The 12,757-nt window shown below is 40.4% G+C and overlaps 1 protein-coding gene and 1 long non-coding RNA gene across 4 annotated transcripts in view; one reads left to right on the top strand and one right to left on the bottom strand.

The window, feature by feature from the left end:
• The window catches only part of LOC126917888 (nuclear hormone receptor E75-like), a 213,243-nt gene that overhangs the window by 77,889 nt on the left and 122,597 nt on the right, over positions 1-12,757 (bottom strand). Inside the window, exon 1 of one of the 3 annotated variants that reach the window (XM_050725288.1) lies at positions 4,461-5,929. The exons of the other annotated variants lie outside the window; for them this stretch is intronic. Within the exon in view, the coding sequence (XP_050581245.1) occupies positions 4,461-4,617 (157 nt within the window). The 5' untranslated portion in view covers positions 4,618-5,929. Of the gene's footprint in view, positions 1-4,460; positions 5,930-12,757 lie in introns of those variants that run through there. 3 annotated transcript variants of the gene reach the window in all.
• Positions 3,504-4,128, top strand: LOC126917909 (uncharacterized). The gene is made up of 3 exons (XR_007711126.1): positions 3,504-3,650; positions 3,810-3,919; positions 3,993-4,128. It is a non-coding gene; the product is annotated as an uncharacterized LOC126917909 (long non-coding RNA).

Raw genomic sequence — 12,757 nt, forward strand, 5'->3', positions numbered from 1 at the left:
GAAAATTAGTGTTAATGAACGTAGAATAGTATTTGTTTAACAAAGATTTGCATTCTTCGCGAAATTTGTGAAATTGTAATAAAATAGAACTGAAATGTCGGGACAATTAATTCTAATTAGGAAGCTGAGAAAATAATATAAAAAATAAGGGATCATTTGTATGGGAAATCTTTGTTCATGGCGATATTCGTTAAATCATAACGAAGAGAGGGATATGTTATGCAAATTGAGTGGGTGGAGCTTGCTTGACCCCATTTAGGCAACCTAATTAAATGTGCAATTCAGTTTATAATGGTAGGTTGGAATAACTGTTATGAAACTGTAAATGGTCAGATCGATGTGAAGAATAGATAATAAAGTGGTGAACGGGGTTTATTATAGCCAGGTGCGAAATTACTACGATCGATACACGCATTTTCGGTGCTTACATTCCATTTAAGCATGACGGCTGCAGCACGCGTAAAACAAGCAATAGAATGCATACGTTACATGCTTCAATAAATAATACCATCAATAAAATTGAACGATATTAAAATCCATCTATATTTATGTATACACATTTGCAGTTTCTTAAATCACTGAACCATATTTCCATATTCAACCAATAATTATCACGTTCCTTTATAAATCAATATAACATATTTCTAAGATTATCAACTATATGATAATACCTATTTCGATACCTAATTTTATTAAATCACACACATCGAATAACAACGATACGATTCGTCTATTAAAAGAAATAACTAAAAAAGGAAACCCGTAATTTGAATGATAAAATCATGAAAAGAGCCTCATCAACGAATCTGATAAAACTCGTTTCAAACTCCTTATTGATACGTCTAAATGATAGGAAAAATAAAAAGAAAGGGCGAACAGTCGACCTCAAGCGATCTTAAAAAAAGAGAAAAAAGAAATGTAATTTTTCTACAAATCGAACGAAGAAAAATACGCGTGTCATGACTCAGTGAGGTCGCGTCATCGCGTTACCTGTCGTCGCGATCGACTTCCGGAAGTCGCGTCATTTCGTCCGATGAAACGGTCGATGTCGGACAGTTTTAAGCTAGGCGGGAGTCTCGAATAGCAAGCGAAGGGATAAAGAGACCTCGATAGCGGGCGTAGACCTCGCGAGCGGTTCTGTTGTAGTCATAGAACAACGGCCCTGAGCCTTTGTGAAGCGTTGCGAAACACAGCGAGCCAGGTCGCCGTTGGTGCACGCTCGTATCTATTATTACGTGATTTTTTTCTCTTTTCCTCCCTCTCTTGGGGGCCTCAGGGCCGCGGCGAGTGTAGCCTTCCATCGGGATCAGGTGTCCGGTTAGCGCGCGCCTACTCGCCTTAGCGGATCGATTAAAATGGTATTAAATGGGCGACGGGCACATAACGATCTCTCGTGGAACTAGCCGAGATGAATAGAGTCACTCGGGGCTCGCTGTTGATCAGCGGAGTATGCAAGTACATTTAGGCAAAGAGAGGATGTCGAACAGGTGACTTATTGTTCGTATTGTGGTCGTTGACTGGGGTTTGGATGGCGAATCGGCAGCCAGGGGAGAAGATCGAATTTTGGCTTTGAATGTGGAAGAATTAAACAGAATAAAACGGTCGATCTCGTAGAAAATTCTTCTGAAAGTCGGTTTCAAGTGTCGATAAGAAGTTTGATACAAGTGATCGTTTTTAAACGCTTTAAGTAGCCACTTAAGTCCATTAAGTAGAGTAACTTTTGAATAAGACGTATGACTATGTACGGTTTGTTACAATATTTGCTATGAGTATTTTGGGATACTATTTAAAACGTCAAGTAAATATTAAATGTATATTTATTTAAAATGTTCATTAATCAAATGTTCATGTTTTCACGTTATACTTTAATTACATGAATGGTCCACATTAACAAATTTCACGACCATGATCCATATCGATAACCAAATACATACATGATCCCATAGTACTTAGGAAATTAATAGTCGTTGTTTATTATATTTAATTACAGGGAATGTTTTTAAATAGAATATTTTACTCGTCGTATTAAGAAACATATATAAACGATATACTTGTGCTTATTTTTGATCATTGTTCAATCGAATAAAAAAATGTCACGAATTTACCATCTAATTGCGATTGAAATGATTTTCATTTCTGGTACACGATGTTAACGAGCAATGGCAGTTAAGAGAGTGAAGTAGAGTAGCAACGTGTTGAACGCGACCGTCGCTCAACAGGACTAGATGCTTGGCTCCTGACAGATAAATGCTTTTATGTAATGCTGCCAGGCCTCTAGTCTGGATAAAGAGAAGTGAAACCATTGCGCAATGACCCCGTTGCGCGTTTCGGCCAGGCCGTGTTGGGAAATCCATCGTGTCGTTAAAAATGTGGGCCATCGGCACATTCTTGTTCCACGAAAACAAGCCGCGATGCAACACCCAATACGACCTATATTGCCATTGTAGTTCGCCACTTTCATAATCAAATCTCGCCCTGTTTCGTCTCCACGAAACTCAATCTTATTTCAAACGAAAAGATTTTTCAGAAACATTTGTAAAATTTTGCAAAAGACATAAAACTTTATAGAACTCCCAAATCTCTCTTGAACGTTAATTGACGATTATCGAATACTCACGAATTTCTAAAATTTCGATAAAAGACACTAAACTTCCGTGTCTATTACATTACGTTTTGTAAAGTACTTTACCTGATAATTATATAAAATTTCTATATTCTGAAATTTTGTATCCAATCTTACTGTGAAAGTTATAAACATCCGAATTAGCTATCCCACGCTTTGCAGATATTAGGTTGTCCCAAAACTTTCTTTCCTTTCGTAAAAAAATTATCGATGCACAACATTTGTTGTTTTCTATTTTTTTTATTAAATTGTGTATGATCCAAAAACAACGTTATTCAACAACAAAAAATGTTGTGCATCTACTATTTCCTTCTAAGACGAAAGAAACTTTTGAGACAATTTATTGTCTTTATTGATAATTATCCAATATTCCCAAATCTCAGAAATTTTGCATTCACTCCTATAGCAGGAGGTTGTAAACTGATTTGTCCGTTACAACGCTATATCATAAATTTGTAAAGCATTTTAATTAATAATTATCAAATATTCCTAAATACGAGAAATTTCATATCCGACAAAAAGAGATGTAACTTAAAGTTGAATTATAATTACAGAAACAGCTGAGGCGACACTAAGGAAATCGAAATTGGCGCTAAATTATTGGAACGCGCGCCGCGCCGCGATCGCAATGATTTTTTTCGCGAAAAGCCGGTGAACTTGGGGAATCACCGAGTGGCGCGCACGGGGCAAACGAAACGCGAACGTTCGCAGCGCCATCGGGTAGCGAGCTGACCAAGTTGGTTGACAGGTACGCATCGGTTCGTGGACACTAGGTGGCAGGTAGGCTGGCCGTGGTAGCGGGCAATGTCAATGTCAATGAGCACGTGAGCCCCGCTCGAGGAAAAATCGATACGCTTCAGTGTCAAAGCTTTTCCCGGCGAAAGAGAGGTAGCTGCATACGCGAGAGCAAACCCGGGAATAACCGAAGCATAGTTTATGATGCAATGCAATTTTTACTCAGATCCTTCTCTCGACTCTTCATATACTCATAGACACTTAGGAGTTACAGTTTCGTCTAAAAAGTGTGGTAACTTATTCATTTATGAAAGAAAGCGTGGTTGTTGATCGTAATTGATGTTATTTTAACGTAGTTGATGTTATTTCAAAGAAAGTGTCGTAGTATTTGATGATATAGAACGAGGATGAGCGATAAGGTTCGTTACTAAAGAGAGAACTGATTTCACAGCTGCTGATTAAAGAGACGTCTCGAATAAAGGATCCCCTTTAAGAAACTTATTTCGAGAAGATATCCGGAAATCATCGTACACATTTTCCATGTAACCAGCACATGTAACCGTATGTTGACGAACATTGACATTACTAAACAGATATACAAAAACGTATCTAATTCAAGACGTTTCTTCAACAGATATGCTGATATCCTCATTACGTAGCACGAAATATGTCGAACCTGCGCGGAGCATAATCCCACTCCGAGCAAAAATAACTTCATCGTACAGCATGCAATCATCTTGAACTATCCTGTCCCATCACGCAACCCCTACCCTATCACATCTGTCACCTAACTCCCCCTAGCACCGAAAAACATACGCAATCAGGCGCAACCACGAAACCATTCAATAAAAATATATCGTGTTTCACAGGTGGTCTGTCACACGAGTAAATCTCATCATCGAATCACCATACGTAACCTTCAACCCCCCGCACCCCAACCCCCATTGTCAATAAACAAACAACAAGCCATAACAAAGAACCAGAACAACGAAGTGTCACAACACGACGAACGTAACGACGAATATGAATCACAGCCGAATTCAAGTTCATGTTTCCTGTGGAAAACACAGAGCGAAAGGAGAAAATAATGGGAGGAACGAACCTTTGACGCGTTGATGACGACTCTCGGGATTCTGCGTCTCGTTGACCGCGATGGTGGCCTCGCACACCTCTATGGGATAGAGAGGGCCGCCGTTGTTCATGGTGTGATCGACGATCCCGATTTCGGGTGGATCGTCGCTCGCCACGTTCGCTGACATACCCGTGTCGCACTAATGACAACGTGTCGGACACTGTCGGTGTGCCACAATGGTAGGCGCACCGCGTACTCTCCAGGGTTGATGTCCATGAATGGGGTGGTGGGGTTGATCGAGAGGGTGAGAGCTGAGAGCTGCGGGGATTCCGCGCACGCGCCACCGTTATACCCACGCGATCTCCGGCCCAACGAGTGACCCTTCCGTCTTTCGCGGATATCTCTTGTGCTCTTTTGTGCCCGCGCTTCCTTTGCGTAGGACTGCGATGACGCACGCGGGTCGTGTTTGCGCCGGGACACTTTTACCATCCGGTTGTTTTACTGTTTTACTTGTAACCAACTGGGGGTTGAAACTGCGACGGGAGACGCGGCTAGATATTTACAGCGCTGGCTATTTTTTCAACCCCGTGCACTCGTGTTGTCACAGGTGACTGGCTTTATGGGCGCGGAATTCAACGCGGCGCAACGTCGAGAATGGTAAAGATAGAGGGGAGTCGGGCGCAGAGTTTAAGCATTTTATGACATTTATTTTTACTTTGTGATAGGCTATGTACGTTTCCAGTACGATTATTATACAACTCGTGTTGTTATTTCGAGATCGAGATTTTTTTTGAGGCGAATAACTTTTCTATGTGGGGATCGGAAATTATAAAACGAAGCGCAGAATTTTGATAGAATACTGTATGTGAAATTGTAAATAGTTTTTGAAACTTGTCTTTGATCTGTAGCGATATTTATGATATTTTTCTTTTTTAGTGATTTTTACGTACTTTTATTGTTGTTGAACGAGTGTATATCGACATAAGCCTATTATGTTTATGACGACCAGACGTAGACTAGTTTAATCTGCGATTGATTTGAAAATTACTTACATCCAAGTGTGGTACAGCTAGCAGCAAAGAAAGCCAAGATTTTCACTTACCTATAACAGAAAAACATTGTACCATATTAGCAATTGGAAACGAATGAACGGTTAGGAAAGAATCGAAGCCATTAGTAAATAAACGAGGATGTTTAGTCCGATTTTATTGAAAGGCTTTTATCTGATTGATAAATACGTCACTTTTGTTCCAACGTTTCCGTTATACTGTCAGCCATCGCGTTCAATTGAACATCGTACTTACCTTTATATTGCCCGCGTACTTACAAGTGGGCCACACGACACCAATCGTCCAGGAATAGACGCGTCTCGTACGAAGTGAAATTTACCGATAACGCGTTTACAATGCAAACGATCATTTTTCCAATTATTTCTCATTAGAGTTCGATCTTAGAAAGCAAGGAAAACGTTATCTTTAAAAGTATATTTCCGATGAGTTCCTTATATTTATCTTACTAGTCCCTTAAGGATTTTTATGTCAATTCATGTTTTTACAAATAGAACAAAATATATTTCTAACATTATCGATATTTTCTGTTTACTTATTACGTAATTTATAATATGCTCCAAAACTCGCAATAAAATGAATCAGTAAAAACTACGTATTGTCGCAATTATTCATACGATAGTGCGCATGAAACGGGTCTCTCTCTAAACCGCTGCCCTGATTATGTGAATTCCACAAAATCCCTATCATGGAGTTAGAAATAAGCCTGCGAACGAGGGTCAATCGTTTTTTTGTTCACCCTTCGTACCTGACCCTTTTCTCAGCTACCTGAAACCTGCCTTCAACCTTCTGTTTACCATTCTATCCTCTGTTCAAAATTCCCGCTAGTGGTGGCGGGCCGAAATTGGTCCTTCTGCTATCTATTAGGTGATAATGTTATCAGGAGGAATTTGCACGTCACGATACCGACCCACGAGTCGCGAATTTCCTGTCGTACCGACTCGCGGCTCGGGATTCGCGAAAGGACAGTGGCGCCTCGTCGCGGAGCGCGTTAGAACTGTTTGGCGATTGCTTTCGCGTGCAAATACACCCGCAAATTTATGAACCCTAGCTGTGCTATCGCTAACGCGTCACTAAATCCACTTTTTTCCATGGCGATTTATGCCACTTTTCTTTTTTCATCAAAATTCACTCTTCTAGGTTGCAATAGGAACAAAATTTGACAGATCGCGAAATTAATTAATTAAACAAAGGAGACGATAGAATTTGGAAAGAGACTTTTGGGTAGAAGCGATAAATGTTAAATGAGAGTCAGAATCGAGAACCGCGACACTGTGATGTTCGGTTAGACGATGTATTAAAGATCATTATTTCGTAAATAATTCAGCAGTTTGTTTTATTAATCTGATTTGGGAGAGATTTCAATTACACGGTATCTTATTTTACCTATTCTATTTTATTCATTTCGTTGTGTAAAATTCTCTTTTGTCTATCTTCTCGCGCTCATTCTTTCGTTACAAGCAAATAATACCTTACACGAGCTACCCCAAATTTTCTTCAGCTTCCATTAAACCAACCCAGATTCAACATTCCTCTCTCTAGAACATTTATATTTTATAGAATATAATTGCTGAGAAAAATGCCTCGAGATCGTAATTACACCTCGAACGATTCTCATCGACAAACTTGAATTAAAGACCGACATTTCACCTTTCTCTCTATTCAAATAATCCTCTCTCTTGACACCTGCATAACGAATTGCACAAAATCGTTCCTCCAACCCTGACCCAAGCGAAAAATCCCAAGCCACTTGGCGCGGAGCTGTTTGTCAGCAAGTATACATAGAAAGCTCTCATCCCTCCGTGTAACGAGCAGGGGTGCGACGAGCTGTTGGCGAGGGCGAAACGTCGAAGCGCAGCTTGAGAGACACTGCGCGCGCGGCGCCGATGTATTCTTGGATGGAATAGAATCAAGAGACGGGTGTACGTGTTGGTGCACCTTGGAAACTCACCTACCCGCCGGGTCGTTGACCGGGCGCTAAGGAAAGTGGGACGAAGCAAACAGCACTCGGCGTTAATGCGCGAAGGCCTTGAGAGATCACTGACGCATGCGTCCGCGCGGAAAGATCGAGAAAGACCATCGTGTTGGCAAGACGAGGATGGAACGTTTCGCAAAGCCAAGAGGAACAGAGAAAGACTATACAACGAAGACCACTAAATCCGCGTCCTTTCTCTTTGATCGAGCGACACACGCGTGTGCGTGCACGAGGAAAATTGGAAAAATCACGGTGTGGCACATCTGCACGTCACCTCGTTCTTCTCTCCTCTTACTTTCCTACATACAAAGAAGAAGAAAGTTTCACCAGCCATTTTCCGCTTGCTTCGTTTTGATCGCTACGGGACACCGAGGGCCGCGCTAATTTTTAATATCGACGCCGGAAAAGTGGAGCGGCGAACGACCTCGATTTACCATTGCAATCTTTTTTCTTCCACTTTTCTTCCCCGCTACTCTGACGCGTCTCCGTATCTGGATCTCTTTCGATGTAGGCTTTTCAACCACCGGTACAGTCTCCGGGATGATTAACACGTGTCACGGAGAGAGAAAATTCGCGAAGGAAATGGTAACTCGAGGTCTCGGTACGAGGACGCGACCCTTTCTTTCGTTTCCCTCTTTGCTTTTCTTGTAATTCGAGTTTAATGTCGTGCCAATTACGAGATTATTAATAACGTTATACGGTAACACTACGCAAAAATATACGTACTATGTGCGAAATAATATTGAACTAATTTATCGAGCGAATACCAAATCTTGACTTGCGTTCATTACAATTTACTGGTAGCCATTTTTTGGTACTGCGAAGCAGGTCGTTGCGTTCGTGATTTTCTTTTGCTCTTTCTCTCGCTCTTTAGTAGAGCACATGAGTTTCGCCACAGGAGCGAATTTATGTAAGTTAGTAAGCAGGGTTTACATAAGGCCTCGTGCACGCGTTAGTTTCCGCAACGCGCGCACGACCCGACCAATTTAACCGCGTTGACGTAACGATGTCAACGCACCTTTAATCTTCACCGGCCGAAATTCGGTACGCGCGACCTTAAAACCGCCTCCACCGCTGATATTTCGCTAGTCGAACCATCGTTTATTATTGAAACAGACTCGCCAGATATTCGACCACCTGAGTCTCTCTATTAGGCACGACTTGCACACTCGGGACAGACTTCGCCGTAAGTTCTGTTCATCTTAACGACCTTTGGTCTAATCTTCCTTTAATACCTTGGTGCTTAGATTAGGCTATATATAGACGATGTTTGTTTCAGGATCCTACGATCTTCGTTCTAGTTTTTGCTGATTCGACGTAATCGAAATGAAACTTTCTGCGATTCGGAGTTTTATGGAATTCGCAAGATTCAACAGTGAACGTCATCATTTTCCCGAAATTACCGATTTCGATTAAACAACGATTAGAATCAAACAAGTGCGAGTACATGTTTTATCAAGCATTGCCCAATACTAATATTATTACAGGACTACAATATCAAACGAAAGTTCGCATAGACCTTCAGGGTTAATTTATTTTCCCTAGATTCGATGCAATTCGAGCGAAGTTTTTCCAAATCTGTTAACACCCGAGTCAACTTTTTTCTGCTCACCTAGATTTAAGAATCATTCACGATGACCGTGACGATATTCGATCAAATACCTCGAGAAATCCACGATACTCTATTTGACTATATTTAAACACGAAGAGCCACTGTTCTATATTCACTGGAATTCTCCAATTTTCATTCCAACTCCCTGTAAATTCTCTAATTTCCGTTTAAATTCCCCTCAATCTAGAACTCTCACCTAAATATCCTCCGGATTAGACAATCCACGGAATAACGTCCGAGTCGCGAATAAAGTTGGAACGAAAACGATTCGATCGAATAGCACGACGACGAAGGGACACCATGGTTGAACAGGACGACTGGACAAATGAGCCGGTTAATTGAACCGTTTAAGTCGATTTGATTCGCCGGCTGAATTGCATCAAGTGCCGGACGACGAAATAAATTCGATTGCGAAATCGGCCAGTTTGCCGGAAGTCGAACGGATCCACGGAGGCAAACCGGGACACGATGAAACGACAACACACGGAGCACGATGATGATGTCAATCGTTCGCTGCCTCTCGGAAAGTGAAAGCACCGCGGCTTGTTTCTCTGTGTTGTAAACTTCATGGTTACAGGACGCCTCGAGCCACGTTTCGGTCGCCTCTTTCTCGCACGACCCTTTTCCAATCGACTGAAAAATTCTTCTCCATCTAACTGCATACGATCAAATGTATTACGATACGAATTGAACACTCCGTGTTAGTTTCAAACTATTTTTGGCGATCTCTTAATGATAGAATCGTTTTTGTAAAAGAAAGTCTTGTAAAGAGTAAAGAGAAAATTGATCAGTTTTTGATCGATGTCGTTTAACTGTCAAGTTGGAAATTTGCATTTAAAAATTTGTGGCCGAAAGTACGTGCGATTTGACAAAGTTTATCTTTCAGAATAGAGACGAAGTTATTTCTTTTATCGAAAGAATTGTTTTCCCCAAAGAAGCGAAGAGAATCGATTTGTCTTCTGATCGATGGTCGTCGTTCGTTAAACTGAAAGTTTACAGTTTGTATTTTTGTGGTTGGTTGTTAAATCAGTCGTAAAGTCTTGGAAATAAAATCCTGTAGATAGTTTTCTATCTTCCAATACTTATTATATCCATTTTGTATTCGTCTTAGTTGTTTGAAAAGTATGTACTTGTGTCACTTTTTCACCGAGTTCCAGAATCTTGTAAATCTCAGCGGATAAGTATTTTATAAATTTTGCAAGCAATCGTTTAGGAATTTCTCGTTCGCGCTTTAATATTTTCCTCATCTTTCTACTAAATCTTGAGTAATTTTTCCAGAAGCGAGAACGTTACGCAGAACCAAGTATTTTAAACATCGAAACTTCCTTTTTTTCATAATATACCTTACAAAACAAACGGCTTACACAACGATGTATTGCACATTTCTTATGTCGAGGTGATATAGAACGACTGGACACCTTGAAAAGTTCTACAAATTGGCGGTGTACATTTACAAAATTGCGCCAAGCAATAGAAAGCATTCGTTCGATACTTGCAACGTACCTAAGTACTTGCATGATAAAATAACGTGGCCTCGATTGAACGAGTTAGTATATGATTCAACTATGGAAATATTTATAAATTCGCAGCTTACAAAATTCTGTGTACTTTAAAGTCAGCTACAACTGTCAAAACTAGCAGAGCGAAAAAGCAACTTTCTCAAATCTCCGTGAATACGTCTCAGCTATGCTTTCGACAGGATCCTTTACAGACGTTACATAAAAAGAACACTTGCTTAATTTCTTTGTCGTTCAATTTCTTACACGATGAAAAATTCACCGGATATTTAGCTTGAACTTTAATTCTGATTTTAATTCCAAATTACGAGACCGTGGATTACCGGACGTGAATTGTGTACAATACACCGATGTTTTGCTTTAGAGTTAATGCAGTAAATATCTAGCGTTGACGTCACAGTACCCACGGCAAGAGACATAAAGCAAGGGGCTAGGAAAGCAATAACGCCAAGCATAAAAAGGTACACGAAGAAGACGTGTTTTTACCGTTAACTTCAACTTTCCTTTAACCCTATCAACTTCTACAACCAGGAAATTAGACCCCAATAAAGACAAACTAATTACAGTTATATCCATTTTGCTGTTAACGAAGAATTCGACAGGAATATTGTAGCGCGTAAAAGAATAAGTCACTCGGAAAGAAACAAAGTATTATGTGGAAAAATTGACAATCTACGCAACGAATTAACTCTTCGTTCTAGTTAACCTGTTAATCCAATAAAAAACAAGTCAATTTCAAGCAGATCACTTCGATACATGGAAACCTAAAAATTATGCGATTTGTTTCCCGCAGATATAAAAGAACGCGTTTTAAAATACAGAAAATCCACAAATAAATCCATGAACATAATCCAAAAGTTTGAAAATTCGTACGACGAATTTTCTCGATCAACAGATTCAACACGTTGTTTGCCACGGTGATCGTCGTTTCTACTAAATATTGTTAGAATCGTTAGAATAAGATAAATTACATCTCGTTTAAAATATTGTCGATAATATGAACGAAAAGAAGGGAAAGGAAATTATTATCGGAAAAAAAGCACAGAAATCGCAATATAATATTTTGCAAGAGTTACATATCATTTACGATATAGTAGCATATTTCGATCGATTGCGGCTCGCAGGCCAAAATATAGAGAATTCGCGTGGCAGCCAACGTCTTAACGAATCTTCGATCTATCGAAATTCCTTTAGAGAGCGGACCGAAGCTCGAAAGGAGATTGAATTCCTTGGACAGTGCCATTTAAACAGGCAGGTAGTGCATCGTGTGCAAGCCGGTGCAGCACGCAATCACGCGCGCGGCGTTACGCAAGGGACGGAAGGCGAAACGAGTGCACGAATCGAGGGTGTGCGAGTTACGCTCGAGCGAAATGGCAGATCGATCGGCGGATAACGAAGACACATGCAGACCGGCGAACAGAGAAAGCCCCCGCGAGTGGCCAATGCGTCCTCGTTCATACTTCTTCTTTTCCTTCTATTTTTCCTTCGTCTCATATATATGTATTTTTTTTTATCCCTCCTCAACGCCGTGGCTTATGCTATTCCTAGCCATAGCCGGGTCGTAGACCCTTAGCTCGCACCGCATTAATGAAATTGTTGCATAATACGCGAGCCACGATGAAACTATCGCGGCCTGACCGATTCCACTGACCGAATGCACGCGCGCCCCGATTGTGCAAGGTGAAAACAGTGTTTCTGCCAGCGGTGAATGTTAATCCACTAACCGGCCAATCATTTGACCAAAAGCGCCCGTAACCTGTACGTAAACCTTCTAATCTGTATGGAAATGGGTTTGGTATCAAGCACGTTGTTGGGGAAGATGGATGGTCGATATAGATCGATGGTAATTGATAAAGACGAATGGAAGAGAAGAGATTTTGAGAGATGCATTATTCTTACGGTGGAAATAAGCATCAGGCACGTAAATGAGTTGTTAAGTTACTGGAAAATTATTAATTTTAGAAATTTAAGGTTGACTTATCTGGCGTATGAGAAGATTTGCTTAGACACGGCCCTGATAAATTTTATAGACTTCAAATTAAAGGAAAGTGGGAATATTACAAATATCAATCGTTTTCTTTTTTATTTATCTTGAAATCTGGTCAGTATCGCTTAATCGATTGAAAAGGATCCTAAGATGTTTATGTTTCTTTTCT

Source organism: Bombus affinis, chromosome 6 (assembly GCF_024516045.1).
Source record: "Bombus affinis isolate iyBomAffi1 chromosome 6, iyBomAffi1.2, whole genome shotgun sequence".
NCBI lineage: Eukaryota > Metazoa > Arthropoda > Insecta > Hymenoptera > Apidae > Bombus > Bombus affinis.